The sequence below is a fragment of the Onychostoma macrolepis genome, chromosome 20, assembly GCF_012432095.1.
Source record: "Onychostoma macrolepis isolate SWU-2019 chromosome 20, ASM1243209v1, whole genome shotgun sequence".
NCBI lineage: Eukaryota > Metazoa > Chordata > Actinopteri > Cypriniformes > Cyprinidae > Onychostoma > Onychostoma macrolepis.
The window spans coordinates 19396953-19419327 of record NC_081174.1 but is presented as its reverse complement, the minus strand read 5'-3'; the positions used below and the strand labels follow the sequence as shown (position 1 = coordinate 19419327).

The window sequence follows — 22375 nt, the reverse complement described above, 5'->3', positions numbered from 1 at the left end:
GAGGAGATTCGACGATTAACAAAGTACCTTTGTCATGCTGCGGGACTGAACTATAAGAGTTAGTTAGGCAGGGTAAAGACGAAGCCTTTTGTATTCACAATTCACAGCAAGGGGCTAAGGCTACCCACAATCCCTTACTGAGATTAAGGATACAAGGAGCACGCAAACAATAGTAACGGACCAAAATAACTTCGGCCTACTTAAGCAGGGGTCTGATGGTCATCAGGGCAGTCAATCATCCCTGGGATGGCCGCTGAGGTCAGGCTAAGCATAATAATGATGTTAATACATGCTCTTCGATTGGAGTCCAAGTCAATGCTTAACCCTGAACAAATGCTGGATTAAAGCAGGTACTCGTTCCCCATCATAATCAACTTATAGGACCTAGAAGATGACTATATTGTTGAATCGGTGGCCTAGATCCTCCAGAAGTAATAATTTAAGAACAGTATTTTGCTCTGACTTTCTACATATAATATATTATTATATATAATTTTTATTATAATATCAGTCTCCCAGATTCTCCAGAGTATCAATTTTCTATGATTTTCTCATTGGCTCTGCCAACAATGCATTTTGACTCCAGTTTCTAACTCCCTTGAGAAATGAATTTCGTTGAACACATCTCATTATTCAGTGTCTGCTCCTGCCAGTTTCTTTCAGTCCCCTGAGAGGATATACAGAAGAACTGACCAAACACTGGCCACAATGCTTGAGCTCGGCTTAGCAGAGATCTGTGAAACACCTGCTCAGCGCCTAATACTGTAACACTGCTTCATCCATGACAAGTGTCACCGAACAATACAACACATAGTGAAGGAAAGAAAGGACAAAAATAAGTAGAAAAAAAAAAAAAGCGAGAGGAGAACGAGAGACGGTGTGAGTTCACACTCGAACTATATATTTCAGCAGGGCATGACAGTACTGTGCTGAACACAAAGCAGAGATGATCTGTGGAGCATCTTGAGCTGTCACAACACATTAGCTCAGACCAGCGTGAGAGGGCAGAGACCATCAGCTCTATGTTGACACTAGAGCAGCCCGGATCAACTTTAAGCTAAACTCTACAGACACTGAGCACCTTGCCAATGAGAAAAAACCATTAGGCCACAACAGCCCATGTGGTACAGTGATTTTACCCTGGTTAAGGGGTATTGTTAGACATGATGTGAAGTGAAACAAAAATGGTTATTTTGCTGCAAAATTTATATGTATTATAATACATTTTGTAAAGCAAAATGTAAATTTTTTTATTAAACATTTTTGATTAAACTGAAGTATTTAATATATTTTTAAAATGATTTACTAAATAATTAAATACATTATTAACAAGATTTTTACATATTCTGAACAGTCTGAAAAAAAAAAAAAAAAAACGAGTCATTTCTGTCTGTGCAAAAGTTGTTGCAATGTTGCTAGGGCATTGCTTTGCAAACTATTATATGCTAGGGTCCTCGTGGGTGGTTACTAGGTGGATGCTTAATGGCCCACATCAAAAGTCTCATCTCTAGAGACTATTTTCTAAATGCATGTTATAGATCTCATGGTGAAAATTTCATCCGTGCATGCATTTCATTTTTTTTTTTAAACGTTTTGCAAGCTCACGTTCAATGGTCTACTCTTTTGAGTGTAATGGCCACATCTCAAAACTCAATCAACAATGCACAGAACCAAGTTGCGCCCCACAGTTTTCTTTTCAATTATCTGTTACACTCAGATGAATGTCACAATATGCTTTTGCTACTTCCATTTCTCTACAACTTTAACACAAGTCTTTTTTTTTTTTTTTTTTTTGCATTATCTTGGAAAAAAAGTAATGCGATAAAGTTTAGGTAATACATATGGTTCAAGGTTTGTTCTTTCTCTATAGTCACTATCATCTCCATGTATCTCTATTTAGCATATATCAATCAAGTATAAAACATCCCCTAAAGCCTTTTTTGTCTTTCTTATTGCCTGCATTATAAAATATGTCCATCCTCTTCTTTTATATCACACCATCTTCTCCTCTTCAATCTCAACCCCATTCACACACATTCATTGTCCCCCTCTTCACCTCTCTGGTCTGTTTTCTCCCCTCTGCTGGTTTCATCAGATAATAATTGACTCAGTGAGGTGATGGGGACGCTGTATCTGGGTCAGTTCTGTCCTCTCCATCAGAATAAGGAAAGATCAGTCAGCTGTTTCCCATTGTCCTGGGTTCCCATGGGCAGCTGGGTCACATCTCCTCTGTTTCTTATCAGTCTACTGTATCTGAGCATCTGATATGACTTATATAGACAATCAATACATGCTAACATGTGCTTAAAAGGGCTATCTAGACAACTAAACACTACGCATGATTAAAGACACTGTTTGAAATGGCCTATGTTTATCATTACGCCATAAATGCATCCCCATCCATCAGCTTCTCACCTTTTGCACTTGACTTTTCCTGTGCACTTCATACCGTAACCTTTAGAGTCGCCCATTGATCGCATATATCAGTAAATCATGAATGGCCAACGGTCCATATGTGTGATGCTATGAAAGATCAATAAATGGCCTTCTGTGTGATACTGAGTGAATGAAGCTAACCTTATTAAGGACAGGAAGGGAAGAGGCCCCAAGGGGTCAAGCCAAAAAGGTTCAGTCACGTCTCTAAAGGTCAAAGGTCACAAAGTCTTAGCAGAACAATCTGTGCGCTGATTGGTTCGAATGCCTTAGACAAAAGCAGTCACACCAAAGACAATGACAGCGGAGTCGGCGTGTTCTGAGACACAGGCAAGCTTAGCCGCTAAAAATCAACGTAAGCGGTAAATGACATGGAAAAGTTTGGAAAAAGTGCTTAAACAGTTTGTACTTAAGAGATAATTCACGCAAAAATGAAAATTCTGTCATCATTTACTCACCTTCATGTTGCTAAAAACCTGTATGACTTATTTTACTAAACAGAATAGAACATTTTGGTAACCAAGCAGTTTTGCTTACCATAGACTTTCATTTTATGGACATCAATAAAAAAAAACTGATACATTTCTCAAAAGTTATATCCTTTTATGTTCCACAGAAGAAAGATTGTCTTGCAGGTTCGGAACGACATGAGGGTGAGTAAATGATGACAGAATTCTCATTTTTGAGTGAACTATCCTTTTAAATGACCATTACAACACATAGCTAGTGCTGTGCATAAGTTGTCATTGGACTTTTCCATTGAAATCAAACTTAACCAGCTACTAAATTCACTATAATGACACCAGCCAACCTCTTACTACATTCAAAACCATACAAACATTTCTGTATACTCACTGGGAAAGCATGATAATGAGTTCCTCTTGCAACAAGACTGAGAGCGTGTAAGTGTGTCCCCTTGTGATCCTTTTCCCTCCACTCTTAGCATTGGTTTAGGGGTCCACAGTGATTCTGGTCTCTGATGGACCTTGGAGGCCAGCAGTCTACGTTTGATACCGCACTCACTCCTGGTGCCGGGGGCTTGGGCCGGTTCCAGGGCCGAAGACTGGAGCTGTGAGGGTGGATTGTTGCCCATCTTGCAGGTGCAAAGGTTGGCATCCCGCACTTGGTAGCAGCAGTCAGCTACACTGACTACGGAGAGGTGCTGAGCATATGTCAGCATGCTCAAGGATCCTCAGGCCTGGAGCTGTCCTGGGGGCGGGCCCTGATTTGACCCCCTCCCTCTCACACAAACCCTTCATCGGCCAAACTCAGATCTGTCCCCTGCCCTCCCATCCTCAATCCTGGGGGGCAGGGAGGCGGTGGGCAGGGCTTGCAGCACACAAGGGACTCTCGGTGGATCTCCAGAAGACAAACCCCTCTCCTCCTCGTCGCACTCTTTTCTTTCGGTCTGCTTGAATGAAGCTGAATTGATTTGCGCAAACAAAAGCCGCAATCCGTGGAGTGTCAGATTACACACAGACTCACATCTCCAAAACAAGCAAAAAAAAAACAACAACAAAAAACAAACTCATAAACATCAGGGACTCGCAATTTAGAAAGTTCCAGATGTTGAAAGTTAAAAATTAAATAAATTAAAAATGTTACTCAGTGTGTTTTAGTTTTGCAAAATTGTAAACATTTCTCATATGTAGAGAACTGGTTAGTAAATATTACGGTTCTATAATAAGGTCCCATTACTTGTTAGTTAATGCATTAACTAACATTGACTAACAATGATCAATACATTTGTCAATAAATTTTTTACAGTAATCATTACTCTGTTAACATTAGTTAATAAAAATAAAACTGTTTGTTCAGGTTTGCTTATAGATTCATTAAATAATATTAACACATACAACTTTAAATTTTAAATAATGTATTAGTATTGCAATTAACAGTAACTAAGAGACTAATAAATGATTAAGTATTTTCCATTGTTAGTTTATGTTATGTAGTAAAAATATTAAAATAGTATATAACAGAACATAAAATAACAATATTAAAATATTAAATATGAACCAAAACAGGCAAGCAATAAAATAAATAAATACATAAATAAATAAAGCAAGCTTCTCTACTACTCTGCAGGAACTCACAGTTTAGAAATTTTCAGGAGTTGAAGAACTGATGTTTCAAGCAATGCCGTTGGAGAAACAAAATCATTCATTCATATACTACAAAACATCTCACAAGATATTAACACGGCAATCTTCATGAGTTCAAACAGTTTTTTGGGATCTGATATCAAGTTTTGTGAGAGAACGCAATTGTTGAATGAAGTTATTACTGATCTCTCCACCTCTATGGACAGAAATGAGAACTAACTATCATCCTCTTTGTCCCACCGGTGTTTTGGTCAGTGTGTTTGGCTCCTCTTGCTCATCTTGAGGTAATCTCTTAACCCGGATTATCAGACAGACACACACAGTCACACAGATGCCTACGTTACAGGTAATTAAGCCTAAATGCAAGAGCACAAGCACCTTTGCCAACACAGAAACAGGCCGATGTCTATTGGCTTTAGGGTAAATGTCAGCAGAGCTAGCATTCCACTGAATTGCTTAACCAGATTTAGTTAGTCTAAAGTGCACATTAAACCACATCTTTCTTAAAACAGAGGCATAAACTTCCTTAAAAAGAAATCTGAGTCATTTCCTTAGTCAAACTACATTCCCAGTCAGAGACTCAGCAGAAACTCTGGCCAAGGAAAATACTAATCATACTGCCTTTACATATCAGAGTTCACTGCTAAACAGTCCATAGTACTATTGAGTGCTGTTTAATATGAGTGTTTAATCACGTGTGCTAATATAAATACAATCTGATTAAAGTGAATTGTGCTGGGTGATGCTAACCAGCTGAGGCGGCAAATTGTGTAGACCTGGCAATCATGACAGCTTAGTGAGCAGGACAGGTTACAAAGAGAAAAGAGAAACAGCGCCCTCTAGCTGTGGATGGGATAATAAACTGCATTATAGTCCCATAAAGTGACTTCACAAAGCTTTTCAAACACTTTTTTTGTTTGGTGGTTGGGCAGGAATAACCAGGTCAACCATATTGATTAACACCTGGCACAAAGTGAAATTAACCAACATACACTCATCCTCATTCCTTTCTACAGAAGTGTCACAAGATCTACAGAAATAACCCAAAAAATAAAAATAAATAAGATTCCATGTGTTCTTCAGAAACCATGTGATACTACAGAAGTATTTGAATGTCATGTGTGAATGTCTGATGTAACAGCACTTTTACGTGCGAGTACTAAGCGTGCTGTAAACTGACCAGTGAGGAATGTGGCAGACAGTAAGCGTGAGAACTCCTCATGGAGGTCAAAGTGTAGGAGATGTCAACCTGAGAGTCACAGTCTCTCATACATACCAGCAGCACAGGTGTCTGAAGTATAACAGGGCTGTGGAGGTCATGGAGGGTCATAACTAAAACAGTATCAAGGTTAACAAGAAGGTTAACAAGGCTGCAAAAAAATAAAAACACTGCTGCTCAGTGTGTTTTATTTTTGCAATCTTGTAAATGTTCTCACATGTGGAGATCTAATAAATAAAGATGATACTGATACTATAAATGTGAACCAAATTATGAATGAAAATTCAAAATCTCCAAAGCCTGATTTTGAAAGTACTAGTGTATTTGGTCACCCAATTAGAAATAAAGAATTTGATTAGCATGTACAAACTAGGCAGATGGAACAATTAAATAAACCAAAACAAAACCAAAGCTAAATCTAGTCATTGTCCAGAGATACAAAATAAAATACTATTGATAAAGAAGAAATACAAACTATTTTATTAAAATTAAACTGAAAACTGAGAAACTAAAAGAACAAGTTACTTGTTCAATATATAATACCCCTTCTAAGTGCATGTGACCTTGTCTATAAAGTTTTGCTTCACACGGCAGCTATAAGTGTCTAACATGTCTTAGCACTGGTTTATATATAGGTTAACTCTGTACTTAGGGGTTATGCAGGTCTCCCATGCATACCCACAGTGCCTCAGTTATATCTAAACAATGTGCAACTCGCATACATGACTGGAGTTCACCCCCGTTACACAAACAAACACTCAACACACATATACAAGTCCATATAAACATTTCTCTCACAGACACACACTGGATCTGGTTTATCTGGCTTGATTAAATGATGAAATCTGAAAAAAAAAAAAAAATTCTGTTCCTTCATTACTATGCGGTAAACTAGAAAGACAAACATGTCTTTAATCAATCAGTCTTATCAGACCACTTCCTCAAACTCCCAAAAAATAAAAATCCAGTAAATTGGCATGGAGGCAGCATCTTGGGTTGAATCAAGAGTTATGCAATCAACAAACCCTATGCCTTTCTCCAACAAGGCAGCAGATTTGCTGCTTGATCTGCTTTCCCATATAAAATTCACTGATCATTAAAAGTCTGCAGAAGTAGGACAACATCTATGTGGATGAGTTCAGAAATCTATTTATTATTGCATGCCAGAGAGAAAAAAAACATATTGGTCTATGTATAAAAAAAACAATCTACTGAAAAATAATTTACATCTTACTTTAGAATGCTAAAATGATCAGAGGGAGAACACATAATAATGAGAGTGCCAGGGAACAAGAGAAAGTAAGGTATCTGGACAAACACACTTTTGGTATCCACTGCACATGGGCCAGCACCATGCCACGGCACATGTCTGCAGCAACTGCGCATTCAACAGCTGACTAGCACACACAAGCTTATAAAACACAAAATTAATACATTTACATCTTTAGTTGAAACATATTCAATTCATACACAGACTCATCTACTCGCACAAAATTTTTTTTTTAATTCTATAGTATACAGAGAAAGAGCTGTTACTCTTTCTGTCAAACACACACCTACATGTGGACACATACAACAAAAAACAGCATGCATACATATAGACACACAAATGTCCCACCTTCAAGGCATGACATGTCTCTGGCTCTACGTCCATTAGAGATTCCTGGCGATATCAATCCCACTCCCGTGAGCGAGCCCATATCCAAATACACACACAGGCCTTCTCATGGGGAACATATGCAAACTCACTGACACTCCCCTCTCTGTCACTCTCTCTCTCTCTCTCTCTCCAGCTCGCTTGTTCTCCCACCACAGACACGCTCCCTTTCCCGACATCTCAGTACCATCTCTTCCCTGTTTTTCTATTTTCCCATCTTTTCTCTCTGTATTTCCCACTTTCAAAGACAAGTATGCACACACATGGAAACTCATTCATGTGCACATTGTTGTTTTAAAAACAAACTAACTCTACTGTTGCCCCATCTGAACATGTGCCCTTATTATAGTATGCCAAAAGTAGTAGGTATGCTCGTAAAAGCATTATTTACGGCTGGGTATTGACAGATTTCACAAATCTATTTCGATTTTATTCCAACTATAGATTTGATTAGATTCTGATCTAAAACCATAACACTCAAATTCTGTTCTTGATTTTTGACTGACCTATTCTTTTTAGCATGCATCCCATTTTGCCATCCCATGAGATCAGGAGAGAAATTGTCATCAAATGCGGTAGTGTCTGAATGTGTACATGATTTGGGATGCAGTTTTGCATGCCCAATAATCATTTTTGACCTGTTAAAAGCAAATAAAAACACTTCACAGCACAGTTTAGTTTCAATACGTGTGTGTGCATCTGTGAATGTTTTTGAACAGTCAGCAGTTCCAGTACACAGGCGGACTCAGGCTTACCCCCTTTTTGAACTGTGCTCTGATAGACCACAATCACTTAATCCCTCAAAACACTGTGGCTGTGTTATCAAACCCAGCAACAGCTTAACAGCTGTCCCAGCTAGCCATTTCAGCATCAACCCCCTTCACAGAGAGTCCCGTTTGTTTGTGACTCTGTGCCAAATACATGCGGTTTTACAGAGATCCTTGACTGCTCTAAGCTATGTGCTTACATGCCAGCTGTGTGTACCACAATCAGCTTAAATTAACATTTATGGATGGACGCAGCTTAAACTTGTGTCATTTACAGAAGCGAACACTATAACGTTCAGGTTTGATCACTATCATCATCATTAGAGCAGAGCAGAACAGAGGGGCCAAAGGGAAATGACATCAGGTGGACTTACAGTAAATTAGTGAGCACTGAAATGGTGAGCCCACAATAAGCCTAAAACCTATAAGGGTTCATTGATTTCCAATGGAAGAGTCAAATGACCTGGACAAAAAAACAGACGAAAAATGCTGACATGGTTTGGGACAGAGACAACTGACCTAAAAGAAAAAAAGGACTCTTGTTTGAAAAAAAAAAGAATATTCAATTGCATTTAGGATTAAATTTATATCACAAATTTAGCTGAAGCTTCTCGCCAATGTTAAGAATTAAGAGTACAAAGACGCTGCTAATGAGCTAAATTGTGACAAACACTGACAGCGATATAAATCACATCTTCTCAGTAGGTGACAACAACAGGGTACTTTGGCAAGAGGAAAAATCAATGCTCACTAAAAGCCAAAACATTGCAAACAGCTCGAAAGTGTCCTACATGCATGAATGAGAAATGTTTGTGTGTTTCTGCGGAACTGAATGAGCTTATGTCACATGTCACTGTAATGATTTCATGAATGCATGCATGTCCTATTTTGGTGCAAGTTACTCTCAATTACATGCTCCATTAATAGTTTGTGTTGGTTTGTGCCAGTAGCCCACAGGGTATTGTGAAAGACTGGGTCAACATTACGATAGTCGGTCACTTCAGTCCAAATAAAATCAATATTGAGAACAAGAGCTTAAACAATGAAACAGGTACAAACACTATTGAATAATGTCAGTTGAAACCAACTGAATCACAATTTGTTGATATAGAAAATGGGAAACAAGCTAGCCTACAATAATGCAACTAGCTAACAATAAATGGATAGGCTACATGTTTTAATACTGACACCTAGTGGCCCAAAATGTGCCAAAAAAATTTTAAACAATGATTTATCATAATAAGAGACTGATATTCACTTACCTGGGTGCCATAAACCGCAGCCCATCACAAACAGCACATAAGAAACAGAGACAGAAAGAAAAAAATAAGTTAGTTTTAAACGCAGTAGTCCAATGCTGTTATCAAAGTCTGGATGACATTCTCCGTGTTTAAGTGACAAGCAACAACACTTGTGATGGGGTCATCGGAAAATATTCTGGAAGGAGCGAAACAAAGGAAACTAAGTAATAAATAGCAACTTTTTTAGAAGTATGACCATTGATAACCAACACTGACAGCACCTTAAAAGTGAAGTGTATGGCGGTCAAAACACTTGAAACATTTTCTAATGTCGTTTCTTGGACGTTTGTCAGAAAATAATATTTTTCACTTGAGTTGTGAAAGAGTTTGCACTCAAACGAACGTGACCAGATAAAAATAACACGTATAGCAAAATAAGAAACAGAAACACGTCTTTCTATTGAACTGTCTTCGCAAAGCTCGCACAATATAAACACAACTCGACCAGTGAAATCCGGTTCACAACAAATGACTCTTATGAGCCGGTTCTTTTCATGAATCGTTCAAAAGACTCACAGACTCGCTGAATCCAAAAGAGCAGAAATTAATAACAAATTTTATAAAGCTCGTGGAATGTAATTCTGACTGGTTGTGTGGTAACGTTACTGGCCCTCCGTTAACCCGCGCGGTCACGTTTCCTTCACGTGCGCGCATCGCCGCTGTCAATCATGACGTGAGAAGTGATCGCACTGACAGAAATATGTCAGGAATTATTGCTTAATATCTCGATTAACCATACTTTGATTGATCGCGATTAACGTTATACAGTCATCACACTATGTGATGGAAGGCTATCCAAAACGTGAAATTGGGCAAACTGTGTAATGGAGAATATTCAGAAGCTAAACAATCGACATCATTTCTGAAGAGAAAAACAAAACAAAAAAACAGCTAAGTAAATTTAAAAGCAAAGACACAAGTACTTTGCTCTAGTTTGTTTGAATTGAACCAAACCTCAACCATTTTAACCAAATCAACTAATCAATTAATACACAATAATCAAAAGCACAGATTGTGTTCCAAGCCTGTCTTCGGGACAGACATTTCTCTCCAGCAGGCATGTGAGCCTGTCCCAGGAAGAATCAGGACAGCCACACAATCAGTCACTTCACTGCCATAGCAACCAGCAAAAACATCCTGTCGCCGAGCAACCCGCACTCTGAAATTATGGGTCTACTACAAGGGCCTGACAGCCCAAAATTATAGGATGCATTTAAATAAAGAGCACAGGAGCAGCAGTAAGGGTAGTTTAATTAGGCTTGCATGTACCAGCGTAGGTGCCAAAAGAATAAATATATGTTTTAAATTTAGAAGCTTGAATGCTTGTTAATGTCAGGATTTTAACATAGACTTGAAATTTAGGTGCTTTTGGAGAAATTTCCTGTATTGTTTCCTGTTTTGGAAAAGGAGTGTTTTTCCTGCTATGCTTCAGGGGGAAAAAAATGGGCATGTACGTGTGTCTGAATACATAGAGCATGAGTTATGATATATGAAAACAGAAAAAGACAGAAGGAAACGTCTTTATCAGTAAACTAAAAAACAAAATTAAATAATAATTTATATGGTATAAAAAGTATCTTTTTGGATACACTGGTCATCACTTCTCTTTGTTCTAATCTAAATTATGCAGTGTGACAAAAAATTGTTTCATTTTTCAAATGAAAACATGTAGCCTTTCAAGAATATGACATAAAATTGTGTGCATAATAAATATAAAATATATAGGAAAAATACTGTTTAAAATGTTTTAAACACCAATGTTTCAGTTCAATGTTTCATTTGTTATTTTAAATTTTATACTTATACTATTAGAACATTCTAAAATAACGTTCCCATAATAATAAAAATGATAAATGATCAAATTAAATGTTGTTATAAAAAATGATTTTTAAAACATTTAAAAACTGGACATTTTAGATTTTCAGACAACATTCATAAATATCATTTCCATAACTTGATCGGAATGTTAGCAAAATGTTCTTAGAACATAATTTTCTTAGCTGGGGCTTGGTATATCGTGCCAATTGCTCAATTGTTGAAAAAAGGAGTGTCATTTGATAGATAAAATCAGATTTATGACTTCACACAAAACAATTCAGAACTCTGCACCAATGCACTACTATGAAAATAACATGCGCCAGGTATTTGCACAGGCCATAAGCTAGATAAACCCACATTGCCATTGATAAAGCATCACTGTGCTGAAAATGCACTCATGCTGGAACAGAAATGAATAGGCAAATCTGTTCTACAAAACATCTGATTGTCAAAAGCCATGCCAAATGGAGCGTGGGAGTCAACAGAGTCAGCAGTGACAGCTGAGGAAAGACTAATCTTACTCCACCGAGTCCAGCACTAGGATCACCCCTACAGTAACTTTACTCTACCCTGATAGAATATCTCATTAGAACCAGCATAGAGTTACAGCCCCACTCCAAAACTACATACACACGCTCAGACAGGTCAACCAATAAACAACAAGTCTACAGAGATACCAGGGTGGAGTCTGCTTTCATGCAGGAGTGGCAGATTTGTCATTTGATTTACAAAGCAAACTATGTGCCACTGGACATTTAGACCAACACAAAGAGATATGCATGAGACCGACTGATGTGATCTGCTTTTGGTAATCGGTTTCAGCCTCACCCTAGAAAATTTCAAACCTGAAAGATTTTATTGATATATACAAGTTTTCACACAAGCTTCTTATTTTAACATAAAGTATGTAAGAACAACTGACAATTCTCAGCTAAAAACAACTGAATCCAACAAGTAATTCTGCTCACTTACCTCATCTCAACTTTTATGCAGATTTTACTTTCATTTAAAAGGTAAAAATAAAAGGTAAATCAGTCCATTAATTGAATGAGCATTAAGATGTTCAGTCTTAGGGCCGAACAGCTGTGTCTGACGGACTGACTGCAGCAGGCACAATGAGGGCATCTTTTTTCCCTTGTGTCCACACACACACACACACACACACAGTTGGCATGGGCTCTCAGACCCGTATCGCCACCAGTCAGTGACATCACCCATTTATGCAGACTCATCTTATGTCGCTTTAGCAGCTTTTCTAGCACTCTCTTCCAATTTCCTATAACTCAAAGCCCTCTGATCAACCCTCTCTACTTCAGCCCTACAGACCTCACATAACCTGTCGATAAGGAAGACGTGTTAACAGCTCAAACAAAGACAGACCCGCAATAAAAAAGATAGTGACCTAAGTTCTCCCTCCTTGTAAACAACTTACTCTCTCACTTCCTGCAAGAGCAATAAATCCAAAGACAATGGTGGATGTTAAACCAGACATGTGATGGAGCTTTTTAATCACCAGTTTACTGTGCACAGCTACATACCTTACATATGATAACATTTGAATGAACCTTTTAAGCTTTACAGGAAGGACAGTAAGTGTATACTGTGCAAGTGTATATAAAAATAATTCATAGATTTGCTTCAAAAAAATACCAAAATAATCAATTTAATATTTTAAATTAAATACAAATAATAAATAAAAATTTCCCTCACTGCAAAAATTTCTGCAACATATGAATAAAACAATTACTTTGTGTAATTTCAAAGTGAAACTAACATGCTTTAATGTGTTTGTAATATAATTCTTTTAAATATTTTTTTAATTATTATGCATGCGGTTTTTATGATGTCATATTGATTTTGAGACTACAACTACATATTTAAAATTGAATAAAACATTTGAACGGATTAAGCAGTTGTCGTACTGTAGGATTTAAATGAACCACAAAAAGGTGATTAAAAAGGGAATCTAAAGTTATTTTTAAATATACACTTTCCTTAAACATTTCTGATAAAAGGTTTGGGGTTTGATAAGTTTTTTCTTTTTTTTTTTAAAATTCATTTATTACTTTTATTCTGCAAGCCTGTATTACATTGATCAAAGTTACAGTATAAAGACAATTTGAAAAGAACAGAATTTATTTCAAATAGAATTTCGTAATAATGTAACAAACAAACAAACAAACAAATAAATAAATTCTGTTCTTTTCAAATTTTCCTGTTTGGATCCTGAAAAATGTATTCCAAAGCACAACTGTTTTCTACATTTATAACAATAAGTAATGTTTCTGGAGCACCAAATCAGCATATTAAATGATTTCTGAAAGATCATGTGACATGAAGACTGGAGTAATGGCTGCTGAAAATTCAGCTTTGCATCACAGGAATAAATTATATTTTAAAATATATTACAATAAAAACAGTTGTGTTAAATTCTAATAATATTTCACAATATTTCTTTTTACTGTATTTTTAATCTAATAAATATAGACTTGGGGAGCATAAAAAACTTCTCTCAAAACTATTCAAGCACTTACCAACCCTAAACTTTTAAATGGTAGTGTACCTTCTTACACTAATTTTCCATTACATTAAAGAGGCAACCTCAGGAGCCTTTCAGATCTCTGACCACAAATTACACATGCTCACACACACACACCGTGTATCCTCACCTATATAGTGCTGGGGTTCATACACCCAGTCATCATCTTCATCCACTCCATGTGGAGTGTGGGAGTGTCTATGGAGGCTGGTCTGGCTGCGGAACAGTTTACGGGTCTGCTGTGACAGCGAGGACACGCTCAGCCAGCTGAGAGCGCGGGAGATCGGGGCGGCTTTTTCTGCCTTGTCCCTGTCCCTCCTAAAAGACCCAGAACGCTTGTCCCTCATCATACCCTCTTTAAAAGCAGGGGATAAGATCGAGGTCACTTACAAGAGTTAAGCCACGACGCACTGTTCCTCACAAGTCTGGGATCAAAAGAAGAACTACATCACACGGTTCACGCTTGAAGATCGTTAAGTGATTGGCTTTTAAATTGGCTCCAGCGGAATGAAAAAAAGTCTGTTCTCCAATCAACGAAATGAGGATGACAATTGGATGACAATTTTCTGTCTTTTTTTGTCTACTAGATAGAAAAAACATCCACTGTGACTCCTGGAAATCCCAACACGAGTACTGCAACCCACAAGCAGTAATTAACTCAAGCAGCAGGCTGGAAAATCACCGGTCTTCCCTCGACTGAGGCTTGATGTCCATCAGGAGACACGGTTGCAGTTTAAAAGCCACGCCACTTTGAGGTGAACACTGAAGAAAATCAGGCTTTAACATTCAGTTTTAGTTTCTTTAAATGCTCCTATTATAAAGACCAGTGATAATCTTAAAACATCCACGTGACGCTGGTCTAAACACACCTGGAAAGACATCACCAGCATAAGTTTCATACATGATGATGGATGAGCTCAAATGTCCTTTTGCTTTTCATTAGCCGGTAACCGGATCAGGTGCTTCTGTTGCTGTGTACCGTGTTATCTCCCCGCCGCTGAGTACAGCCACCACCGGATACTCTTCCTGACTACGCGAGTGTTTGTCACTCACCTGGGACTTCAACACACAAGGGCTGAAGTCAGTCTTGCAGAGTGCCAGACCAGGCGTTCCCCTGATCCCCGGACAGTTGTCCAGAGAGAGCACCCACATACACTGACTGAGGGATTGAAAGTTTAGTATTACAAACAACTAGAGTGCTGGTGAAATATGACCTTAAACCAGCCCCCAACCACTCCCTTACTCCTCTCTGATCTCTCCCTCTGATCTTTGCCCCTCCCCTCTAGTTGCACAGCAACCACGGAAGGGCGACTGGACTCTCCACTCCTCTTCCTCCTCTGGGTCTACCGCTCTCCTTCTCTTACTATTCTCTAAGACAGAGGCTTTCAAACTGGGGTAGAAAGAAAAAAAATTATATTTCATATTGTTACACTATCACACACATTATGAATATATAAAGTATATTATAAATGATTTTTTAAAGGCAAATATATAGCTTCCTTTTTAACTGTATAAACACATGCTGTACAAAAACATAAACACAATATTAAAAAACACCTCAAATACAAAATAAATGAATTAAAACAAATTATATATATACATATATATATATATATATATTAAGACTATCGTCCCCTCACAAGATGATCATCATATTTAGGGGTCTCTCCCATTAAGGAGCTAAAGTTAAAAAAAACTACAAATTCAATCCTGCCAAAGAAGTCTGATCCTGACATTTCTTCCAGGCTAAAGAGTTCCTGACCAACACCTCCATTTGCTTTGACCCGCCACAATATTGAGGACCAGAGGATCGGCCTGCTAGACCTGCCCAGACCAGAATATCCAGCTAACCACGCACAAAATATGCCAGCGACGTGTGAAGGAAGAAAACACTGGAATGAAAGCAAAAGAGGTGTTTTGTGTAGGCAAACACACAAACATTAACACACAGCCCGCAGGCAAAGGAAATGAGGGGTTGAGAGATCTGCAGATACTTAAATAATTCCATGGAATTAGGATGGTACATGCCTAAAAAATTTTAATACCATGGTATTTTTTGTTAACTGTCTTTTGTATAGGGCTGTTGCAATTCGTTGATTTAAGTCGACTAGTTGATTTTTAAAAATCATCGACTTTTAAGAATCATCGACGGACGAGAATCCATAGAACACATTATTAGACTATTTTCCAATGTTGCTTGATATATTAAACCCATTTAAAAATCACAATTAAGCATAATTGTGAATTCACAAACGCTATGATTTAATAAAATAATTATATGCGATGCAGTTATATATGCGCTTTAATTATTTACATGTGTGTAGGTTACGTACGTGCGTCACACAGCGGCTCCACAGAAACTGTTATCATTTACATGTGTGGAGCGTCTCAAACTCCATCTCTGCATGTTTTTGTGAGTTTGGGTTTATTATAACGTTCATCTGGGAACGCAATGTGCGCCATTTCATCAGATTTGTAAGGTAAATCATTTATAAATCTACACAAACACAGGAGAATACATCGCGATTTCAAAATAAAAGCCCAAACCTTTACTCTGAGTTTACACGTTTTGATGTCCACATATTCATTTAATTCCAGTGGCTATAGTATTTCTGTCCTAAAGAAATGGCCAAATATTAAAGATTAAGTGGACATTTAAATGAAATGGTTCTTGGTCAATATTAAAAAAGGATTAGATCGCGCAGTAATGTGTAAAAACAATCGTCAGGCCGTTGGCGCCCCCTGCAGGCCTTAATGTACATTAGCTCTATTGTTTATAACACTTTATGTATTTTAACAGTTTTGTTCAGTAAAACAATATGATGTCTTGCTTTTGATACTTTATTTGAACGAATTATTATTGCATCATTGCTATTATATATGTATTTTAAGTCATTTTAAAAGCTATTGTTCACTTAAATCTATTTTTATTACCACAAAAAAAAAAAAAGAAATATATATATATATATATATATATATATATATATATTATAATTATAGGGCCCTATGAAATCAGTTTTATTTCCAAATTCATTTTTTTCCCATTTTCATTTTTCTATACTCTTTCTTTTAATAATCAAAAGCATTTTTTCAGAAATACTGCACATTTACATTTTTCACCTAAATAAATTCTGGTAAATAATATTTCTTGTAAATACTCCTTTATAAAGTGTTTTTTGATTATAATTGTATTATTAGTAGACTAGAACACGTGGACATGTTGTCATTCTTACACTATAATACTGAACTTTGATTTCAGTGATTTGGACTGAGATGGACACTTGCTTCTTGCACTCTGTTGCACTTTACTTTTGCTTTAAAAAAGGATTTAATAGAAATTTGGATTTCATTTGGTTTAATAAAATATTCTTAAGTAAAATTGTTGATTTTTTGTGGGAAATTAATCATTTAGATTAATCGATTAATCAATAAATTAGTCAATAGATTAATCGAAATAAAAATAGTCGTTAGTGGCAGCCCTACTTTTGTATTTTCTCAAATACCAAAATCTGAATGCATGAGTATGTGTGAGCATGTAAATCAGCTCTGTGTGTCTGTTTGTGTAAATTTATCTGTCTAACCACAGCGAAAATCCCAAATAGACTTCCTACTATTTATGACAGAATGACCATTGTCCATCCAACTTCAAAACACGGCTACATAGTAAGATCAATCAGGTTGTTTGACTTTCACATTGGGAATAGCAAACAAATTCAGGCCGTAAATATCCAGTGTGTGTAATTAATGATTAGACTTTCACCCCACAGCAGCCTGTGACACAGTGCTTCAATTGTCCTAGAAAACCTCCATACATCCACACAGCCAGATGTAATAACAAACAGCTCCTCTCTCATAAAACACACAGCTAGACGATCCAACCTTTATCCTCAGCACTGCAATCAGCGGCCCTCCACGCCCGCAACACCGTTAATAATTCACCAGGGCCAAGCGCCCAACTGCTGAGATAAAACATACAATCAATCTGGAATAAAGACATATAAATAGTCTGACCAACAGCTTCTGCATTTACTAAAACTAGCTAATTCTGTTATTTACATCAAACAGCGTCAAACAAAGAGGTCAAATGCTTAAAACTAAACAATTAAGCATACACTATGCAAATGTAAATGCTTATACTAACTCAATTTCACAATTAAATTTTTCTTTCATGTAAACTACTGACACAGCACAGCAAAAAAAAAAAAAATCTATCTCGCTTAACTTACAGCGTATTAGTAAGGTTCTGATAGTATAACCATTTTCTATTTCATTATATTTCAAAATGTAATTTTAAATCCTGTGGTGGCAAAGCAGTCTTCAGTGTCAGATGATCCTTCATAAATGATTCTAAAATGATGATTTGGTGTTTAAGAAACATTTCTTATCATTATCAATGTTGAAAACAGTTGTGCTGCTTAATATTTTTGTGGAAACCATGAAACTGGTCATTTTTTTCATGATTCTTTGATGGATAGAAAGTTCGGAAGAACAGCATTTCTTTGAAATAGAAATTTTCAAAGAAAAAAAAGGATACATAAAGTATCCTATTTATGAAGTTAGCTCTATCGCCCCCTTGAGTACAAAGTCTTTTACTGCCACTACACAGCAAGAATGCATTTTTGCACAACTTGTACTTGCACAGAGTATGTTTTTTCCGTTACAACAGCCAATCAGCAGCAGGCTTCTAGAGTTAAAATGGGACTGATGCTACAAATGTTTCTGCCTGTTGACACAGCAGGTCAGAGAGGAAACCTGAGCAGTGTTCTGAAAGAAGACGTGTCATGAATCTGTGCACATGATCATTAACCCAAAAAATAGGGGGAGGAGGCATTTTCTCCACCCGTCCAACACCTTCACACGCTCTGAGCATTCTCTTTAAAAACGGGTAAAGGCTTCACATTCCCAATTTGGCTTTGCAATTTGACTTAAGATATGTAAACAACACTATGGACACCAGTCATTTTTAATTGTCAAAAAAAAAGAAAGAAAGAAAATACTAATAAAAATAAAAATAAATACTAATAAATAAAATAAATTAGAAAATGAATTCAGGCAAATAAATTTATCTGAAAGTGTCTCTCACATTTACATTCATTCAGTTAGCAAACAACACTTTTCCTCCATGTTTTGCTTGGAGATCTTTGTTTACTAAGCGAAGTGGCTTCCAAATTGGCCGAGCGCTGAGGAACCATTTTAATTGAGCTTTAAAATGTAAGCGCTTACCAAAATGCCAAGGGAAGGATTTTATTGTGCTCTGTCCCCACATTTTTATGAGTTGGGTTTATTTGTCCTTGCGAGTATGAAGTGTGGGTCTGTAAGACTATATAAAATATGTGCGTGTATGTGTATTTGTGGGTTCATTTGCTTATGTGGGAGAATATTGCAAAATCGTGTTTGTTTAATTCAATATGGTCTGACCACTGAATTGTGTTTATACTGGAAAGATGGATACAACGAAGGAAAGAAGCACTGAAGAGAAGGAGAGGAGAACAGGAAGAAGCCGTTAAAGATAAGTAGAGCTATCAGTGCTCTCATCACTTCTTATTCACAGACACATCATGAGTTGACCCATAACTAATAGAACCCTCTGGGTGACCTCTGACCTTTGGCTCCCATGAACCTGAGAGGCTGGCCATCACCTCCAGAACAAGGTCCCGCAAATACTTGTTGACCCATGGTGACCTCCTCAACACATTCCTCTCTCTCTCTGGTATGCTGCACAGGAATGAACAGAGGAACTCTGATCTATCATCTTAAGCGTAAACCTGCTCCGTCTCTGCACGCAACAACAAATCAAACACGCAATCCACCAGGCCTGCTGTGTGTAATACAAGCCAGTTGATCAATACTCTTTACTACTGATCATAAAGTCCACCTGGGTCAATATATTAATTAACAAGACACTAAAATGTAATCAGCATATTTTAATGTCATGCACACCCATTTAAACCTGGAACACAATTAAAGATTTTTATTAGTAGTCATTTTTAACATTTCAGAATGATAGTAAAAGAATAAAATCAAACAAACAAATTGAAGAAATGAATTTTACACATAGATCAAAGGATCACAGAACCATAAATTCAGTTGACTGTGTCCACATCTGACTTGGAATGTAATTAAGACTTTAGTGCTTTCTTACTAAATAGCAACGAGGCTTTATGGCATATTTTGTCACTCATAATAAGCTAGCTTGTGCATGCAATTCAATTATAAAAAGCCAATTATGCATCTGCATTCACAATATTACTGTTTGAGCATGTCAGACTTCTGACCCCAAACTTTTGAACATTAGTGTGACACACAAGTGTGGTTTGTCTGTTTTCAATAAACTTTATTCTCAGTGTTATAGTTCACCATTAACTTTGTCCATGAGGAAAATGGGGTTCTAGATTGCCCATAATAACAGAGGCTGGCATGCAGGTATTCTACAGGATATGTGTCCATGAGTGTGTTTTTCCAAGCATGTCTCTGTGCGTGTGTGTCGTGAAACCAAAAGCCATAAAACACCCAAAAAAGTTTGCTTTATTGTTTCTGAGTCACTCTGTCCTACGATTCTGGCCAGTGTGGAAAGCAGTGGTACATTTAGACAAATGTTATTGTCATTAAAGGGATAGTTCACCCAAAAATGAAAATGTTGCCATCATTTACTATTTTGACTCTTATGTAGTTTCAAAACAGTATGAAATATATATATTTTAAGAACCAAACTGTTTTGAATGACCACTGACTTCCATTGCATGGACAAACAACAACAACAACACTTCACAGAAGAAAACTATACAGCTTTGGAACAAATGACAGAATGTTTGAGTGAACTATTCCTTTAAGTCAGACAGCATTCTCTGTCCTCAGCCCTGAAAACTGATAACTGGGAGGAAGAATCATGACTGGGATGAGAGCCGCATCTCTCCTGAGAGGGTGTCAGGGCCCTCAGGAGGACGTTTCCTGGTAACAGAGCTCACTGTCTGCTAAGGACAAGCCCTGCTTCTCCACTGCTTTCTGTTAGTACTTCTACCTGGATATAACAAAAAGCAAGAAATAGACTAGTATTGTTTTTAACGCCACTTTATTGAGATCATGAATTATCTCAATGTATGCCATTTTCGAACTTGCAACCTGCAAAGATCTTTCATCATTAGATCATTTGAGCTGCTTGATGATTTTAGGTCAAATATTTCAATAATTTAATGACACTTAACAATAATGTTCCATTTGTTAACATTAGTTAACTGCAATAGTTAACAAAAACGAAAAATGAAAATACTTTTACAGCATTTATCACTCTAAGGTAATGTTAATTTCAACATTTACAAATTTAAAAATACATTATAAAAAGGTTTATCTGTTAATATTATTTAACTTATACTGAATACAAATGAATTGCTCATTGTTAGTTAATGCACTGCTAATGGGACCATATTGTTGGACACCAACCACTAGGGGGCGTTACAATGTTTAAAATGCTTCATCTGGCATATAGAAACAGGGCCAAAAGGACTCCGCTCTTTCCTTTAAACTACAGGCTCAATTAAGCATAAAAAGACTCTGCCAGCTGCCACATGAGAGACAATATTTATTTTCAAATGCCATGACAAATAATGTGTTGACAATAATAATTGACATTTAACGGCAGACTAAAAGTGCTAATGCACACTTTCCGAACGAATCCCTGTTAAACCTATTACAAACAGCCCAAACATGTTATAGCAAAAAGTAAGGCAGGTGTTGACCCCTCACCCCTGAACAGTGACCCCTGCATGCTCAATGTGGGGTGGAGGATGTTGACGTTTCAGTGAATAGAAACAAAAGCCATCTAAAACCAGTCAGATGGCCTGATAGAGTCAGCTCTAAAACACGAGAGCCTTTATCAGGGAGCTTAAACTCCCTAATGACTAATGCACGCAGACAAACACAATACAGACCTTGTGCACACACACTCATGTTGGCTCACAATGAAACAACCTAGAGGACTTGCTAGCTAAAGCACAGGAAGAGAGTGAAAATAACTGATACATAGAATAAAATGAGTGCTTCTCAAATGGAGTCATAAAACGGACTGCTGGCCTGGTATGATAGAGTTGCGGACAGCAGGGATAAAATGCAACTAATCATATAATCACGCATAGTTAGAATAACTCATCAGCTAGTCTCATATTTTCTGTCTTCTGTCTGTTACACTGATCACATTGACGTCAAAGGTTTATTTCCAGTCAGACTTTTTGAGTACATTCAGGCATTTAGAGCTACATAGAAAACTGAATATTCAGAAACAATTACTGTCACATGATACTTTTGAAATTGCTCTTAATATGCTGATTCAGTGTTTAAGAAGCATTTCTTATTATTAGTGCTGAAAATGGTAGTGTTGCTTAATATTTTTTGGAAACGGTTTCACAATTCTATGACGAATAGAAAGATTTTTTTTCTAAGAATGTATAAGTTTGTACTTTGAATTTTGATCATTTTAACGCATCCTTGCTGAAAAAAAAGTGTCATTATTATTTTGAAATACCCTGAACTTTTGAATTGGTAG

General features: G+C 37.0%; 1 protein-coding gene across 6 annotated transcripts in view; it reads right to left on the bottom strand.

Moving 5' to 3' along the window:
- nhsl1b (NHS-like 1b) overlaps window positions 1–22375 on the bottom strand; it is a 93063-nt gene that overhangs the window by 33199 nt on the left and 37489 nt on the right. For 2 of the 6 annotated variants that reach the window (XM_058755072.1, XM_058755076.1), the window contains exon 1: window positions 3289–3853. The exons of 1 other annotated variant lie outside the window; for it this stretch is intronic. In XM_058755072.1, the coding sequence (XP_058611055.1) occupies window positions 3289–3613 (325 nt within the window). In that variant the 5' untranslated portion in view covers window positions 3614–3853. Of the gene's footprint in view, window positions 1–3288; window positions 3854–7375; window positions 7476–9443; window positions 9591–13969; window positions 14425–22375 lie in introns of those variants that run through there. 3 more of the 6 variants (XM_058755075.1, XM_058755079.1, XM_058755077.1) reach the window with 3 other exon arrangements.